At 31.3% G+C, this 19,974-nt stretch overlaps 1 protein-coding gene across 2 annotated transcripts in view; it reads right to left on the bottom strand.

Moving 5' to 3' along the window:
• Positions 1–245: 245 nt before the first annotated feature.
• The window catches only part of LOC145318885 (insulin-like growth factor-binding protein-related protein 1), a 47,661-nt gene continuing 27,932 nt past the window's right edge, over positions 246–19,974 (bottom strand). Inside the window, exons 7-12 of one of the 2 annotated variants that reach the window (XM_080160554.1) lie at positions 12,009–12,108; positions 11,214–11,245; positions 10,277–10,303; positions 7,314–7,350; positions 5,813–5,863; positions 246–1,048 (exon numbers count right to left, since the gene is read on the bottom strand). In XM_080160554.1, coding sequence (XP_080016680.1) covers positions 1,015–1,048; positions 5,813–5,863; positions 7,314–7,350; positions 10,277–10,303; positions 11,214–11,245; positions 12,009–12,108 — 281 coding nt within the window. In that variant the 3' untranslated portion in view covers positions 246–1,014. Of the gene's footprint in view, positions 1,049–5,812; positions 5,864–7,313; positions 7,351–10,276; positions 10,336–11,213; positions 11,246–12,008; positions 12,109–19,974 lie in introns of both variants that reach the window. The other variant, XM_080160553.1, reaches the window with a different exon arrangement.

Genomic DNA, 19,974 nt, shown 5'->3' with positions numbered 1-19,974 from the left:
TTTGTATGCAGATAATGAGGTCGACTCGTCATTAATATTATGACAAGCTCCTAACAGATCTATGAAATAACCTATTATATTTTTTTTCTCAGCTAATTAAGTTGTTGGTTCCAGCTGTGCACATTTTAGGGTGGTCTTCTTATCATGACTTCGTTTAAAAAATATCATGTTATTGTATGACTGTAGAGCTTCGCTGTAATGAAAAAGCGCACTCTTGTTTGTAAAAGAAATTAGAAAACAATATAAAAAGATCTGATTAGCTTTATTTATAACTAAATTTACGTAAATTACATACAAAGAAAAAGTGGTATGAATACACAAAAACATGTTTTATTGTAAGACACAAAATGAGTATTTAGTTATATAACAGCTGGCATGAAAACATATTTTTAAAATTTTAGTTCTATACCTGTAAATAATTTACAGGGCTGGGCAGCCGCGCTTCAGCCAATATTAAGCATAAAATTTAGACCCGTTAGGACGGTTTCATCTTTATTTTAAAATTGGGAATTGTTATATAAGGATCCGGTTTAGACGTCTAGCTAATTTTTAATTTCCCTAAGGGTTACAGGCGGCTGCCGAGCCTGATAATTTCTTTAAAACTCTACTACATAGACGTCCAAGGGGGGGGGGAGTAATGGGGCGATTACCCCCCCCCCCCCCAATTTTTTTTTCATTCCCCCCCCCCCAAAAAAAAAAGCTTGGACATCTATGCTCTACTAGATATATTATTTACGGTTTTGAACTGATTTGTATCCAGCGGAAACTGATTGAATTCTTATGCGTAATAAAAAATATAATAAGAATAGGTTTAAGTACAGTTTTTAAAAAAATTAAGATATTAAAAAATACCACTTAGTAAAAAAAGTAAAAATTAAAAGATTAATTCTATATAATTGAACAAAGGGAATTTTAATTTTTAAATAATAAAGGTTTCGTGATGAAATATTATTTTTGTAGATTTTTCTTCTTTTGTTTTTGAAGATTTTTTCCTCTTGAAGAAGTTTTCTTAATTCAGATCTCATCATTGTAAACTCCAACTTTTGCACTGAAATAGAAAAAAAGGGATTTAGGGATTGGATAGTAAACAAATTTGTTCAATTTAAGCAAGAATGTATAGATCTTATTCATTATACATTATTTAAATAAAAAGTTAAAGGTTGTTTAAAATTTTAATTAACAAATCCCTATCAGAGAGTACGGGAGGGGACAATGGATCAAATATTACATTTTTAGGGGTTTCAGACTTTGGGTACTGGCTCAAAGGGAATGTGCAAGAATTGAGCAGTTTCTGACTGAGTTTGGGTATTAGCGCATCAAACGCCGCTAACTCACTGAGTTAGTTTTGAATATAGCAGACAGAAGAATTTTTTTAATATGGCTGGTTTTAAAAAAATTTCTCCAAAAAATATCATTTCATAAAAACTTTATTGTGATATTTGTGTAATAAACAATCTAAGAACCCTTATCTAACAACCTAAAAATAATTCTTGTATATAGTGGCATTTAAAATCTAGGAATATGGGGTTGAACGAGTTCCAGGGAGATTTTTTTAATAATTTATTACAGAATGGTTACGTCAGTCTGATAAACTGGTATTCTAATTTTCAAATGAATGCTTTTTTTCTTGGAACTTTTTTCTTATTTTATAATTTTCTAGATTTTATTAACACACCCTTTATACTTTCCTTCAACTTTTCTGGATAAATCTGGATTTCATGGCCTTTCAGCGAAAACTCTTAAATTGAATTAATTACCCATTGTCCCATCCCTTACTCCCTGAATCCCTATACATTAGAGCTCACACATTTAGCATTCTACCTCTCTCTAAATCTAAAAAAATACGTTAGATTACCCCTCGCAAATCTTTTAAACTTTGCCTTTTAACCCCTTCCAAAAAAAATGCTTGAACGTCCTTGCATTAGTGCTTGCATATGGGTATAAAAACTCCCTAATTCTTATATAAAACTTTGTCTTATTGTTAATAATTCTTTAACAGAAAATAGAATTGTTAATTTTATTCATTGACCGCAATAAAATTCTAGGGTTTCAATTAAAATATTAAACTATTGTTAATTTTTTTTTACCCTATACTAATTATTATTTTCTAACTATACAGATTTTTTATTCAGTCATATTTTATGAGATAGAAAAGATACATCTTAATTAGACATAATGTTCGGCAGCCGCCTGTCATATAATCTTTAAAAAATCTGTTTTGTGGAAATGTAAATAAATAAACCGATTATTAAATCACTCGTTACCACCTCTAAATCAAAGGCTTCCAAGAACAATTGTTTTTCCTAACCAAACCAAAACTAATTTTACTGCATTATTCAATTTAATATAGCCAGCCTTTTTTAATTGAGTTCTTTGAACATTTCTGTCCCGTTCTTAATTTTTTTTGTAAAAAGTACTTGTCTTTTTTTACCCAAGGATAAGATATACTTATATAAGTTTAATTAATTAACTATTATAAAGTAATATCACATGTAAAAAAGGACCCAGTAAACGTTGATGATATTATTAGGATATTATATGCTAGACATAATGTCGACCCCTACGTTATAAAATGTGCTAAAGACATCATAGTACATAGACAAACAGACAGAGTATGTAAAGTATGTAAGAGCAGAATTTAAATGTATAATAGTCGAAACAACAATGGTAAGTAAATTTGTTTAAAAACTGCATAAATACAGTATAATGTTTAAGGGCATACTTACATTTTCAGGACTTGGTTAAAGAGATGATTTACTTATCACATTGTACTTTGTTGTCTTAGAAATCAGTATTCAATTATCGATTATAGAGTTGTCACTAAAACGTACCTAACTACTGCAGGAATTGCCATGAAAAGTTTAGAATCGATAAGATTCAAATTTGCCCTAATTAAACAGGCTATCCGATCCGGACGCACTTACGGACAGCTTCGCTTTTAAAAAATTACAAAGAAAAAAATGAATTTTGCAGCAAGGCCGACAGACTTTATAAAAAAGCTTCACTGCTATAAATTGATTTGGTACCCCCCATATATTTAGATTTGTGGACAATTAAAATTTTGAAGGGTTTGTTGTATGTCCTTTATCATTGAAGGGATATTGTAATAAAAATTAAAAGAGGTGCAATAACATAAAAATGTATAACCTTATTTTTTCTTCCTCAAATTAATTATTATTTTATGAAAAGAATGAGAAATCGTAGAAATTTTTAATTAGATATGTATGCCCGCTTAAAATTGTATAAAGTTTTTAATACCCCAGGGGAAAGATAATGATTCTAGAAAGTAAATGTAGGATGCCTTCACTTTATCAGATTTGTAGTATAGCTTCGCTTCCCAGCTCTACCCCATTTTTCTGTTAATCCCCTTCCCACTAGGGGTGAAGTCATTGTGTATAGATCAATATAATTTGTTGTGCATCTGTATAGTAATTGTCAATTTTAACCATTTTTATGATGTTTTGTTCAATGATTTGTGTAGCTACTGGTTCCTCCCTGGTCCAGGGATGGGAACAGCTTTGTATAAACCTATTTTAATTTGATTTATTTTAGTATGTCGATTTCAATACTTGTACCTAATCAATACCTAATCCATGTATTATCCTATTATGTTGTAAACCGTTAGTTATTCAACTGCTTCTAAATAATAAAAACCAAAACTGAATCCCTTGTTGGTTCATAGTTAAACCCAGATCAGCGAAGCTGATCTACAAGTAGTTTTGAACTGTCGGTCTGTCTACAACGCCCGTAGTTACGAACCCCCGAGGGTACAGCGGGGTCACACTCCCACATAAATAGAATTGGTATGAACTTTAAAAGCTAGATTTGTTTGATTAGCATTCTTAAAATTAACTAAATGTACATACCATTGTTTGATTTTTAAAAACGTTATAAAATGTGAAACATGTAAAATGTAAAATATGTTTTTTTATATTATTTTACCTCATTCAAAAAACAATAATATAAACTAACATACTTTTCAATCTTTTTCAAGTATATATTTTAAGTACGTTTTAAATTGAAGAACGGATTGCAAAATCCTTTTACTACATTTGTACCATCAATGTTCTCTCCAATTTTTATATTTTCCTATATAATTTCTTTATGCAGCAAATAACTATTCACAGTTGCGAATTTGTCGCTTTTTTTCAATAATCTGCAACTAACCACCTTTTCTCGATGTAAAAATGATAAAAGAAAAAAACTAGAAAAAGCGTGTGCAAAAAGTTATATCTTTTAAAAATAAGGTAAACATTTTCAATTAAGGTTTCAGCAATAATTGACGAATTTGATGCTTAGATAAAGTTATACTTGGCTACTTCAATGAATGAATGAAAATTTAAGACTGTGGTTTGTCCAAATTCACTGCAGTTCTGCTGCCGAGCCATTTGGTTTGATATATTTTAAGGTTCACATTTCTTTCCATCCTGGCGGCCACAGGATCAATCCAAAATAAAGGTAAATCTATTTTCACATTTAAAGGTGCCTATTAAAACCTAAAACACAATAGAGGGGGAAGGGGCTAAATAACCCCGTGGACCCTGTGAGAACTTTCAATTTGGTCTTTGATGGCGTTAAGCATCAGAAATATTAACACAGCCGAGTCATTACAAAAGAGCAGAAATCAATGTGCTAGCAGGCGAGAAAGGTCCCCAACACTGCTTTTTACTCTGCTCGTTATTCTAGTTCCCTTATGATAATCATCATTTTAATGGTAAAAAAACATTATTATGGTAGTAAAATTATTTGAAATTAAAATTTAGCTGATCTTTCATTTTGAGTAGAGTTGCTTTTTAGTTTGATTTCTCGTATGGCTTCCGAAATAACAGATAAGTGGGAGGGGCTGTACTCCCCCTTCTCCGGAATGGGGTTCATAAACAATTTTATAAATAAGTTTTTATAAACCATATGATTTCAGAATTTTCAGTACATGTTGTTGCTAAACTGAAAACTTTTGTTCCATTCAGATATTCTTGGTAAAATTATAAATTAAACAAAACTTTTTATAATTTGCAAAAGTTCTTATGATATTTTTATACATTTATGTAAAAAATTTTTATAATAAACCGAAATATCAACGATTCTGATGAATAAAATTGTTATTAATTGTATGAAAAGCTACAATAATAAGCAAACAAAATCAATTTTTGGAAATTATAATAGACTTTACCTCCAGCCCCCTACATATTTACCCCCAAGTTTGGGATAGGGTACTAAATAATGCCACGTTTCGCGGTCGTAGCGGTCATGCGTGATATTGGAATGGTGATGCAAATTTCAGATCTCAGTTTTCGCTATTTGATTTACTATTTTTCTCTATCAGGTAAAAGCGATAATTGCAAAATTATTTAATTCGCTATATTATAAAGATAACTTTTTTTACAAATCGGGAAATCTGGGATCTGAAATTTGCGTCACCTTTTCAACCTGACGAATGTGGCATTATTTTGTCCACTATCCAAGTTTGGAGTGCTTTTTCGGGAGGGGGAGGGATTCTATAACCCTTCCACACCCCAACAAACTTAAAGCAAGGATGTCCTGACGACTGACAAAAAAATGAAGGCTTTCGAAATAATTATAGGAATATAAAAATATTGTTAGGTGTTTATTTTTTTCAGGGGCGATTTCTCTTGAGAGAGTGAAGATATCTAACTCTAAGATAGATATAAACCTTCTCTGGGCCTTTAAGAAGCGTGAGTGAAAAGGAACACCATATAGATATTCTTCGCTACACACAGATATACAAACATCATGTTACTTTTAAATTAGGATTTCTTGCATGGATTTAAGACATGATACAAAATGTACTAACCTTGCATAAACCTTTCCTTGGCTGTTTGTTGCGATACAATGGTAGGTTCCACTGAAAAAAAAAATAATACAAGTAGAACTTTCGGCAACAAATCTTTAATATAATTGGTAGTATAAGTAGTACTATCTATTAATCTAAAATCATAAACAAAAGGGGTTATATCCAATAGCCACCGATCTCTAAACAGCTTAAAACCTGCCCTGAATTGATTTTCATATTTTTACAAAGTTGTAAAACTAGTTGTGTCTGAGATCTGAGGAAAAAACAGGTATGGGAGCGACAGACAATGTATTACATTTTTCTTTAATAAGGGCCTGTCCGTCCGTATGTAACGGTTATCTCTTTTCGTGTTTGAATTGTCCTATCGATTTCAAATTTTGCATGGTGAGAAATCAAAATAAAAGTTTAATGAAAAAACAATTGTGGGGATTTAATTTTTTATAATTTAACAAAAATAAAGATATTAGTTGCTAAGAAGGTTTATGGTAAACAACATTTCACACAAGGATAATGTCATCCATTAAAATAAATTAATTAGCTGATGATTAAAAAAATTAGTATAATTATGGAAATTTATGTATTTAATTATCATCCAAAAGATCTTTTTATAAATCAAACCTTTCTAACATGTTAATCTTTTTCAATAAACTGGCAGAATTACAGACATACCAAAATTGTGGAAAAGCTGTGCTATTAAAAATCCGCCAATCCTAAGATTATCTCAATATAGTGCAAAATAATACAATAATCCATATTAGATCATTCTCAATAATATTTTAGTGTTTTCAAAATTGAAAATTAAACATTTTATACTTTTTGAATATCTTACATCCAAATTTACAAAACTTCCTCAGCTATCAAAAAAAGTAACAAGAGTTTTTTTCTGTGGATCTCAGTAACTACTGAAAATATTGGGTTATCTATTTTAGGTAAGCTTTACATAGGCGTCGGGCAAATTTTTACACTAGTTGATTCAAGATTTAGTTCTTGGGATGGTTTCACTTTCACAGTATCAGGGTGTTATTGTCTGGTTTAATATTAAATTGAGTAGTAAGGTTTTATTGTCTGTTAGTTAATATCTGTCGGCCCCTCAAACGATGGATTTCTCCATTTTAGGTAGGCTTCTCTTAGGTCCCGGAACAATTGTAGGTTATTTTGAAATCCTGAACGGTTTTAGGCTAGTATTATGTTTCTTGTGAAACCTTGTTTTTTTCATATTTTGAATGCAAGAGACGAAGCTATATATACATTAATCATAAGAAATAAATTAAAAAGAATCAGGCTCGGCAGCCGCGCGTAAGCCGCCTGCAAGCCTCGGGGAAATCAAAATTTACATCTTAACACTCAGCTGGAAGTTTAAACTTGACCCAAATTTAGCAATCTCTCTTTTCAAAACAATTTTCTAGCATCTAAACGGGTTTCAATTTGAGGCTTAGTCGCAGCTAAAACGCGGCTGCCAAGCCCTGAAATTGTTTTTAAAAACTATCTATATTTAGTTTACCTGTAAGTAGGATCTAGAGAGATAATCTGAGCCCAACCTAAACAAACATATTAATGAATATATAAAACGTGGATATTTTGACAGGTGATTTTTATCGTATAGGTTGCTGCTAAATAATATCCATCTGCTATGGGTCAATGCGTTCCTTCATGGTTTAGGGAGGGGATGGGGTAAAGGAGGGATGGGGTTATGGTTGTTTTATTAATGTAAACAAAAATCTGGTGCATTGTCCAAGTAATTCTATATCGAAAAACTATATTAGGAATAAATCTAAAATTGTTATGCTAAAAATTCAAAAGATACAAAATAAAATAACAAGGACGACAGAATCCATAAAAGCGAAGCTCTAAAATCAGAGGAAGGACAAACGAACAATAATTCTTGTAGAGTGTCAGAACTTTATAAGCATAACATTGATTTAGAACTCTAAACGTGATTGTAATGTACATAGATGTGTGGCAAAATTGTGCAATTATATGATACAGTAAAAAGGACATACTTTCATTTTTATGATTTGATTATAGAGTTGCCTCGCTTATAATTCTTTACCTTGTAGTCCTGAGAATCTATATTAAAAAAAATAGATGAATATGATAATCAAATCAAACAAAAATGTTGCCAACATGTTAAAGATTAGCATGTTTTATATGGACATACGGACTTTCTGGTAACGATTATAGAGTTGCAACGCTTTTTTAACTGTTATAGAAATCGTCATGCAAAGATTGAAATCAATAGAACAATTCAAACATGCCAAAAAATATACGAAAAGAGCTAACCGTTAAGTACGGACGGACCTACCCTAATTATAGTAAAACTTCGAATTTAAACATTTATCTGTGTTCTTATAAAATAAATCTAATTATCAGAGGCAGAGATTTTCTGGGCCGTAGACAATTTTAAATCAAATATATTATTCTTAAATTATTTAATGCGTATTTAAATTTGACAGAAAATTTTTAATACAAGACGTAAAAACAGATTCTTTTGCAGCACAATATCTATATCTTATTTGAATAGTTGATAACATTTTTAACATTTCTTTATATGATTTCTGCATTTCATCCAATAAACAGTTTCAAACAAGGATTAAATTGTCCACAATAGCAATCCTCAATTAATCAGATATGGAACAAGTATTTCTTAAACCTAAAAGGTGAAAGACCTTTAAAGATCTTAATTAATTAAAGAGAAGGCTTTTGTAATAAAGGTACTAAGAAAGAGAGGTAATGTTTGATTGAGCCAATAAATGAATCGCATCGGAGCATACATGAAATCTCATTGGTTGAATTAAACTGAAGTTTTCTAGTTTTTTCATTAGAGTTAATTAGAGCTGTTCTTTAAACTTTTACTCGAATCAAGTCCATCACATGAAGTACTGCCTTCATATTGTTGTTTCACATCTATGTTTTATCTGTGCATTAAAGGGCGAATATAGGTTGAATATGATATGGGCTCAAAAAAACCGTGCCATTCCATAGATTATATATAACTTAAAGATATTGACATATCTAATTGTATAAGTCTGTTTATAGCTTAAAACCTGTCAAACTCAAGATAATATTATTTAATCAGTGTGGTTCCCTAAGAACTCAAACACCCTAGCATCACACAAGGCTTCGTGGCAAGGATGAATTAAAAAGCTTTCGTTAAAGGATAGTCGTAATAACGTGGAAACCAATTAATCAGGGGTAAATATACCCATCTTCTACCTTCATACAAATTATATAAAGTAAAATATTTAAAAGTTTAAAAAAACATCAAATAATGTAAAAAGTAAAAAAAAATAATTGATAAAATTTTCTTGGAGGAAGAATGATTTCAAATCCCTGTTTTTTTAAGGTTCGGGTGTGTGTGTGTTGAAAATTCGTAATTGAGGACATTTATATTTTCCAGAATTAACCAATGATCTTTGTACAGAAAATAAACTTTAAGACGTATTATTTACCCTAGTCAATACTATTGGCGCACTTTTACGCAAATTATTTTTACGCTTTTTAAAAATTGAATTAAAGAGTAAGTAATCTAAAATAATAAACATTTAAATTATCATTTAAGATGCGTGCCATTGTAATAGTCAATCAAACTTAAGCAAAATAGTCAACAAAAAAAGTCTTGTAAAGGGCTAAAATAAACGGTTTGTCGTCAATCTCATTTATCATATGTTCAATTGAAACAGAAAATTGCAAAATCTACTTAAGGATTTTTTTGAATTTTTAAATTTGGCATAGATATTCTAAAAGTATGAAATGGCACCTTTTATATAAGCTCATATCATATCGAACCTATATTCGCCCTTTAATAATAAATATGCTTCATCTATTGCAATCGTTGTAAAATAATAAAAATCCCTTTATGAATTTAAGTTAATAAAATCATATTTTTTTCTTGGGTTTCTATTAAAACAAAAAAAATAATATCTCGGACTTCAAATGTACATAATTTATAATCTTTAATTCGTAATTCGTATCTATTATAAACACTTAAAATACATAAATTCATAGTTTGTTTGATGTTTACCTTGAAATAAATTATATAAAATAAAATAACAACGAATAGCAATACAACAGTACGTTCGTTACGTTTTTAACAGGACCTAGCGTTGTACTGTGTATACACTGTACCCATATGGGAAAGGGAAAGGGCATATTTTTTTCATTTTGTTCATATAAAGAGTCAGCTGTAAATAGTCACATTTCTTAAGATAAAGCTTTTCTCACATAAATTATATCGTGTTAAAATTTTTTTTCTAGTATAGTGTAAAGCATATTACAAATCCTTTAATAAGTTAGCTATGAATTGTTGAATTCCTTAATATAAAGTTAGCTGACAAAAATTTTAAAGTTTTTTGTCAGCTGGAGGAGTTCCTTTGTCAGATTTACGAAAAAGGGGTTCACAATATAATTCTTCTCTCCTAATTCTATTGCTTTTGTTAAGGATAGTAGGCTAAGGATTTATTGTACCTGTTGCCATGTAAGGTTCAGGACCACCTCGCATCTGGACAGAAATCATCTCATCATCACTAGAAATATAAACATATAAGGTTCAGGGCCACCTCTCATCTGGACAGAAATCATCTCATCATCACTAGAAATATAAACATATAAGGTTCAGGGCCACCTCTCATCTAGACAGAAATCATCTCATCATCACTAGAAATATAAACATATAAGGTTCAGGGCCACCTCGCATCTGGACAGAAATCATCTCATCATCACTAGAAATATAAACATATAAGGTTCAGGGCCACCTCTCATCTGGACAGAAATCATCTCATCATCACTAGAAATATAAACATATAAGGTTCAGGGCCACCTCTCATCTTGACAGAAATCATCTCATCATCACTAGAAATATAAACATATTAGGTTCAGGGCCACCTCTCATCTGGACAGAAATCATCTCATCATCACTAGAAATATAAACATATAAGGTTCAGGGCAACCTCTCATCTGGACAGAAATCATCTCATCATCACTAGAAATATAAACATATAAGGTTCAGGGCCACCTCTCATCTGGACAGAAATCATCTCATCATCACTAGAAATATAAACATATAAGGTTCAGGGCCACCTCTCATCTGGACAGAAATCATCTCATCATTACTAGAAATATAAACATATAAGGTTCAGGACCACCTTGCATCTGGATAGAAATCATCTCATCATCACTAGAAATATAAACATATAAGGTTCAGGACCACCTCGCATCTGGACAGAAATCATCTCATCATCACTAGAAATATAAACATATAAGGTTCAGGGCAACCTCTCTTCTGGACAGAAATCATCTCATCATCACTAGAAATATAAACATATAAGGTTCAGGACAACCTCTCATCTGGACAGAAATCATCTCATCATCACTAGAAATATAAACATATAAAGTTCAGGGCCACCTCTCATCTGGACAGAAATCATCTCATCATCACTAGAAATATAAACATATAAGGTTCAGGACAACCTCTCATCTGGACAGAAATCATCTCATCATTACTAGAAATATAAACATATAAGGTTCAGGACCACCTTGCATCTGGATAGAAATCATCTCATCACCACTAGAAATATAAACATATAAGGTTCAGGGCCACCTCTCATCTGGACAGAAATCATCTCATCATCACCAGAAATATAAACATATAAGGTTCAGGGCCACCTCTCATCTGGACAGAAATCATCTCATCATCACTAGAAATATAAACATATCAGGTTCATGACCACCTCGCATCTGGACAGAAATCATCTCATCATCACTAGAAATATAAACATGTAAGGTTCAGGGCCACCTCTCATCTGGACAGAAATCATCTCATCATCCCTAGAAATATAAACATATAAGATTCAGGACCACCTTGCATCTGGACAGAAATTATCTCATCATCACTAGAAATATAAACATGTAAGATTCAGGACCATCTATTTATCTGTCGATCGATAGATAAATAAGACAGATATTTAAAGACTGCCAATCTTTAGCCTGCGGAAAGAAGATGTAGTCCCTGCGTGGTGTTAGCACCCTCCTTACAATTGAAGTTAGGAAAGCCTGCTTCCTCTTTTTTACACTGCAGCACCCTGACAAAACCCAGTGTACAACACTGATAACAAGAGATGGATAGATAGATAGATAATAACATATAGAATACTACCACGAGATAGATAGATAATAAGATATATATTTTATAGATATATACCTGGGTAGGGAGATACTATTTCCAGAAAAGGTATCATACTGCCACGAGATGACTGGAGCTGGAAATCCTTTGGCCTCACAGTCAAGAGTTATATTGTGACCTTAAAAATACAAGTCTAATTGGTGGACAAACAAACGCCAGGCGGTGTTTTTGATTTTATTTGGCTATCTTGGGTAATGTTGTATTTGGTATAAGGTAGCCCTGTCGGGTGAGGGCATCGCAGGGGTTAAACATACATAAAGACACTGTTCATCCATTTATTTATTTATTTTCAAATTAAGGAAAGGGGTATGAGAAAGAGTAAGGGAGGGGACAATTAATTCAATCTAAGAGTTTTTGCTTAAAAGCAATGAAAACCAGATTTATCCAGAAAATTTGAAGAAAATTGTAAAGTGTTTATGATAATCCAATTTAGAAAAAAATTTGTTCCAAGAAAAAAAATATTTACTTGAAAATTAGGTTAACAGTACAACACAATGTAGTAATCATTCTGTAATTAATATTTAAAAATCGACCTTAGAACTTCTGCATCCCTTCTCCTATATCATTAAATAACACCAAAATAAAATAAAGCTCGAATTTAAATAATAGTGTTCTTAGATAGTTTATTACACAAATACCACAGTAGAGTTTCTATACAAGACATGACATTTTCTTGAGAAAAAATATTTGTTAGAACCAGCCGAAATAATTTTAATTTAATATAAATGTTTTGTCTGCTACAAATTGTGTCCCTTTTTTTATTGACTTTTGTCTGCTAGGGTTATAACAAATTCAGCGGCAAATGCGTGCTAGTACCCAAAGTCACAAAAATCTTACTAAATCCTTCACAAACTCTTTGGGCTAGTACCCAAGGGTTAAAAGCCCTAATAATTAAATATTCGATCCATTGTCCCATCCCTCACTCCTTGGGTTTGAGCGAAAGCCCCACAGTGTTCTTGTTATTACTGTGCTACTAATGTGTCCTTGTTCAACAATGAATTAAAGCAAAGTACTTTAACAATAAAATAAAGATTTCAATTTTCTTTTGAACTTTAATGGGTTAAGAGAAAAAAATAATTTCCAAGTTTTAATTTAAACAAAAGGTTCTTAGACGTCTGTTTTTGAATAAACAAGAAACAAACTATTTTGTTGTAGCACACCCACTTAATAAGCGTTGTTTGTTCATGTCAATTAACACTCAACTTATTGAAACAACTAATCAAAATTCAATAAAAGTCCCCAAAGTTGTTAAGCAAAAGAATAAGAAAACGTTATCATAAAAATTTTGGAACAAGTGTAACAGAACAGCCCATTTTCCCCTTCCTTCATCGAAATAAAACTTTATTAAACTGTATTTTTATAACCAAAAAAAAATTTTATCTACAAATTATGCAAATTAACAATTATTCTGCCCAAAAAATCATCGCTGACTTATCTTTCTTGATTATTTAAAACTAATATTCCTAGAATATAAATACATGTATTAGACCAATTTATACCTTTAGGGTTTAATTTATTTTAATCAAATGGCCTTTTGGGAGAAGTTACCCCCACCTCTCCCCTGCCGCTTTTCAACACCTTCTAAACAAAATAAACCCTACCTAAAACTTAAATACCGTTAGTTTGTACAATCCAATCAAGATTTTAAAAGTTTCAATTTACAATTAGTCATTTGTTTAAACAAAAAATAAAAAAACTACTCTAACCCTATTCATTTTTTAGAATATTGATTATTGCTGCGTTACTAATAAAAAAAATTACTTTTTGTACAATGTTGCAAAACTCAATAAAATGACTAAGAAACCTTTTAGACACGCAACTTACTCTATTAATTGAACAATTTAAGTTATTTAGGTTAAGAATTTTTACAACGTGTAACAAAACAAGGATGTCAACATGCGCCAAATGCACGCAGGGACAAGGGAAGGCTATTCTGGCAAACAATGCTTTAAAGCTGATTTTATAGATTTCCAGTTAAAACTAGATGATGAGATTATGCAACTTTTGGCAGAATTTGATAAGAATCTCAAGCATTATTTTATTAGTTTTTGCTCACCTTACTACAAGCCATGCAAAAATGATAGTCAGAGATTAGTTCCACGTTCAGTTTTGAGATGAACGAGTTGAATAATGCTTTTTACATATTTTATATATTTTATCTAAATCATAGACTACTTGTAAATTATATGTTTAATAGTGAATAAAATTTATTGAAAATCCCAAAGAGTGGATAGCTGTAATATTTTCAAAAATATTTAAGATTGTTTAGATATTTATCTCATCTAAAAATTTTACATAAAAAAAGTTTTTACGACACCTATCAATAAAATTCTGAACTACATAACTATTCTTTTCCAAATCCTAAATTTTATAATATATGTTGTGGTTTAATTTGGTATTTCTTGACAACTTTTTGCCTCTAATTGTGAAACAAGTTGGAGGGAAGTGGCGAAATGGGTAATGTAAATTAGAAGCTTCCCTGAAATCATGATTTGTTACTGCAATACTAAAAAAAAACTAATCTTCTCTGAATATTAACATTTACAAACTTTTTACAGAATTTAAAATATGGGTAATTTCCCCCATAGTGCCTTGTAGAGCACAGAATCCCCACTTTCCCGACCATTAATTTAAAACAAATTGTAAACGACTAAAGGGGAGGGAGTCTTGGTATAGCATTAAAGAAACCAAAAGATATAATTCAAATAAGGAGGGGGATCAGTGCTTGATAGGCAACTTTGTGGTAAGGCACCAATATATGTTTTTTATGCTTTTTTTAAAATTAAGTTGATCGTCAAATAGAATTTAGTTCTATATGTTTCTAGGTCATTTATTTTTTTAAAGCGAAGCTTTTCTATAATTAGGGTCGGTCGGTAAGTCCATCCGTACGTCCATCCGTTACAGTTAGCTTTTTTCGTTAATCTAAAAAGGTTAGGATTGTCCTTTCGATTTCAAACTTCACATGCTAATTCCTATAGCAGTTAGGTACAAATTGATAAGCGCAGCAACTCTATAATCATTATTAGAAAGTCCGTACATCTATTTAAAACAAGCTGATTTTTTACTTTTTTTACAACAAATCTTTATATGTTCAAATTATCCTAGTCATCTGATTTTTTTAATACTGATTCCTATTACAACAAGGTATAGTGTTATAAGCGAAGCTTCTCTATAACTAGTCTTAAAAACGTTAGTATGTCCTTAAACAGTAACAGGTATTTAATAAGTTTTGCAACAAATTTACTTACAATTTTGCATAGACATATGTTCAGTTTATTCAGTTCTGTCACTCTATAAGTGTTAATGTTCGATTTCCTTCCAATTCAGAGCTTCGCTTTTATAGATGCTTTCATCCTTGTTTTAATAAGTAATGAGCAAAGGATTTTATTTTTGAGCTTTAATGTAAGATGTTTTTAAGTTATTGAATCAATTTGAAACTTTTACTTTAACTTGCTCTAAAGGGTTAATTAGGAAGTGTTTGAAAATGAGCCGAAGTAAAAATTTGTCAAAATATTTCGTTTTTAGTCTTAAAACAGTTACAAATTTTATGGGTAGGAAAAATATTTAAAGATTTTATTTTTAGGAAGTATTTAAAACTGTTTTTTTAATCTCCCTACTGTGTTATTTTTTTTAAATGGGTCTGCTAATAACATTAATAATCAGGGTTTGGCAGCCGCGCCTCAGCCTCACTTTTAAACCTGCTTGTGAGCAGAAAAAGAAATTTCAGAAAGAAGGATTGTCTGCTAAAGAGCAGTTTTATACATCCAGCTGAATATTATAGTATTAAAATGACGATATCACTGAGGCTTACACGCGGCTTACGTGCGGCTGCCAATCCCTGTTAATAATCTACAAACATTTGATGAGGTTTAGTGAATTTAGATTAGCGAATTTATACTCTTACATAATTACTACAAGCCACTTTTAATAATAGTTGAATCATTTAATACTTATATTTGCGATTACTTTTATTTAATGAAATCTTCCAATTTTTAACATTTACAAAACAGCCTGCTGTATTGCATCAAGATCCATGACAGATCTATATAGGAAATAAATGTCTATAAACGAGCTCAAGTTTTCCAAAGGTTAGATGTTAAAAACTCATACTGGTTCAATAATCAATAATAAACTCTCAATGACCAGAATGATAAGACCCATTATTTTACTCTATGAAGAATAAATTAAATTTTTTATTTCATGTTGCTATTCAAATTATATTGAAGTATTAAATTTCTATTCATAAAATAGAAAATTTAAGTTTATAATATAGTAAATCAAGGAAAACTAAGTTTTAATGTAATATGATACTAGCGACGCGCCCGAATGTGTTCAGATATGAAACTAAAATTTAACATTTAGCTAAATAGTTTAACCCTTTCAGGACGATAATTTTAAACAAAAAACATTAGGTTCCTAAAATATTTTAAAGAAAGAGAGACAAAATTATAAATACGGTTTTAAATAAAAATAATGAAATTAAAATAAAGACGGAAGAAAATGGAAGTGAGAGAGAGGGACATTAAATCTTTAAAAAATGATGAATAAACGAAACTATAAAAGTCGTAGTAATCTTTATGAGTAACTTGATTTGTAGTACGGTTCGGAGAGAGAGATTCAGGGATATGTCAATGGAAGAAATAATATTAATAGTTGGGGATAGGTCAATGGATGAAATAATATTAATAGTCGGGGATAGGTCAATGGAAGAAATAAGATTAATAGTCTGGGATAGGTCAATGGAAGAAATAATATTAATAGTCTGGGATAGGTCAATGGAAGAAATAAGATTAATAGTCGGGGATAGGTCAATGGAAGAAATAATATTAATAGTCGGGGATAGGTCAATGGAAGAAATAAGATTAATAGTCTGGGATAGGTCAATGGAAGAAATAATATTAATTATCTTTATGAGTAACTTGATTTGTAGTACGGTTCGGAGAGAGAGATTCAGGGATATGTCAATGGAAGAAATAATATTAATAGTCGGGGATAGGTCAATGGATGAAATAATATTAATAGTCGGGGATAGGTCAATGGATGAAATAATATTAATAGTCGGGGATAGGTCAATGGAAGAAATAAGATTAATAGTCGGGGATAGGTCAATGGAAGAAATAAGATTAATAGTCTGGGATAGGTCGATGGAAGAAATAAGATTAATAGTCGGGGATAGGTCAATGGAAGAAATAATATCAATAATCGGGGATAGGTCAATGGAAGAAATAAGATTAATAGTCGGGGATAGGTCAATGGAAGAAATAATATTAATAGTCGGGGATAGGTCAATGGAAGAAATAAGATTAATAGTCGGGGATAGGTCAATGGAAGAAAAAAAAGTTAATAGTCGGGGATAGGTCAATGGAAGAAAAAAAGTTAATAGTCGGGGATAGGTCAATGGAAGAAAAAAAAGTTAATAGTCGGGGATAGGTCAATGGAAGAAAAAAAGTTAATAGTCGGGGATAGGTCAATGGAAGAAAAAAAGGTTAATAGTCGGGGATAGGTCAATGGAAGAAAAAAAAGTTAATAGTCGGGGATATGTCAATGGAAGAAAAAAGTTTGATAGTTGGGGATAGGTCAATGGAAGAAAAAAAGGTTAATATTCAGGGATAGCTCAATGGAAGAAAAAAAGGTTAATAGCGGTGGATAGGTCAATGGAAGAAAAAAGGTTAATAGTGGGGGATAGGTCAATGGAAGAAAAATGGTTAATACTGGGGGATAGGTCAATGGAAGAAAAAAAGGTTAATAGTAACTTGATTTGTAGTACGGTTCGGAGAGAGAGATTCAGGGATATGTCAATGGAAGAAATAATATTAATAGTCGGGGATAGGTCAATGGATGAAATAATATTAATAGTCGGGGATAGGTCAATGGATGAAATAATATTAATAGTCGGGGATAGGTCAATGGAAGAAATAAGATTAATAGTCGGGGATAGGTCAATGGAAGAAATAAGATTAATAGTCTGGGATAGGTCGATGGAAGAAATAAGATTAATAGTCGGGGATAGGTCAATGGAAGAAATAATATCAATAATCGGGGATAGGTCAATGGAAGAAATAAGATTAATAGTCGGGGATAGGTCAATGGAAGAAATAATATTAATAGTCGGGGATAGGTCAATGGAAGAAATAAGATTAATAGTCGGGGATAGGTCAATGGAAGAAATAATATTAATAGTCCGGGATAGGTCAATGGAAGAAATAAGATTAATAGTCGGGGATAGGTCAATGGAAGAAAAATGATTAATAGTCGGGGATAGCTCAATGGAAGAAAAAAAGTTAATAGTCGGGGATAGGTCAATGGAAGAAAAAAAGTTAATAGTCGGGGATAGGTCAATGGAAGAAAAAAAAGTTAATAGTCGGGGATAGGTCAATGGAAGAAAAAAAGTTAATAGTCGGGGATAGGTCAATGGAAGAAAAAAAGGTTAATAGTCGGGGATAGGTCAATGGAAGAAAAAAAAGTTAATAGTCGGGGATAGGTCAATGGAAGAAAAAAGTTTGATAGTTGGGGATAGGTCAATGGAAGAAAAAAAGGTTAATATTCAGGGATAGCTCAATGGAAGAAAAAAAGGTTAATAGCGGTGGATAGGTCAATGGAAGAAAAAAGGTTAATAGTGGGGGATAGGTCAATGGAAGAAAAATGGTTAATACTGGGGGATAGGTCAATGGAAGAAAAAAAGGTTAATAGTCGGGGATAGGTCAATGGAAGAAAAAAGGTTAATAGTCGGGGATAGGTCAATGGAAGAAAAAAGGTTAATAATTGGGGATAGGTCAATGGAAGAAAAAAGGTTAATAGTTGGGGATAGGTCAATGGAAGAAAAAAGGTTAATAGTCGGGGATAGGTCAATGGAAGAATAGGGTTAATATTCAGAAGTGAGATAACGTAGAATATAATTTTTTAGGTGGTGCCTGCACCACCGATTCACTAGTCGATAATATTACACACTCATAAAGGTTTCGTGATTAGATTGCGTGATTTTGATAGACTTTTTGGTCAGAGAAACATTCCCTTGTCCCTGAATGCACGGCTTAAAAACTAAGACAGACGGATAAACGAACATGAGTTATATAGAGTCTCAGTAGAATACTAATTTAGAAATTTCATGAAAATATCTTGCAAAAAAAAGTTTTACTAAAAAAAAGTCAAGAAACCTTTAAAATCACGAAAACTTAAAAATCTAGGAATCGATCTAACACCGCAATTAATAGACAAATCTCAATGAATTTTCTTGTTTTTTCTATAAGTCTAATATAACCTTTGCAGGGGCCAATAGGTTTAAGTCAAAAATAATAAATACCTACCAATTGTGATCCTTTTAGTTTTATAATGAATGATTGTGAGTTTTACAATAAATCCCCGATCATATCTTCTGTTCGTTAGAAGGAGAACGCTTTAGATCTTATATTAAAAGAATTTTGTAAATTATTTCTAATCAGTTATAATTTTTTAACCAGATAAAACAAGATTTTGCACAACATTTGTTTTAAATTATTTCTCTCTGAAAGAGAATTCAAAAATAATAAAATATTATTTTGCATTTAATATCATAATTTTTGTGAAATGTTTATATAATTATCATCTATTTAACAAAGAACAATTAAAGAGAAAATTTGTTTTGGATTGCTAAGAAAGTTGAATAAACTATTTTTTTAATTTTCAAATTATTACCCTTTATCTATAAGAGACAAGGATCAAGCGATATACACAGGGAGAAAAGGGGAATGTAGGCGCGCTGGGCCATTAATGGTTAGTAATGGTTGCCAACTAAAAATGAAAATAAGAGAAACAATTATCTAAAATATTTTTTATGATCTACTTTCTAATCCTTCTAGCTTTCTTTTACTATTCAATGTGGGCTAGAATTGAATCAAGACAAAAGTAAGTGCCCAGTCCTGGGACCTATGTATGGTGAAAATAGACATAAAACCATGATTATTCCAGGTAAAACCAAAATATTTCAGTGGGGGCTTTTTGAGAAAAT

This window comes from Acartia tonsa, chromosome 5 (genome assembly GCF_053477335.1).
Source record: "Acartia tonsa isolate MP-2025a chromosome 5, ASM5347733v1, whole genome shotgun sequence".
Taxonomy (NCBI): domain Eukaryota; kingdom Metazoa; phylum Arthropoda; class Copepoda; order Calanoida; family Acartiidae; genus Acartia; species Acartia tonsa.
The sequence above is the reverse complement of the archived record's forward strand: the minus strand, read 5'-3'. Positions and strand labels throughout refer to the sequence as shown.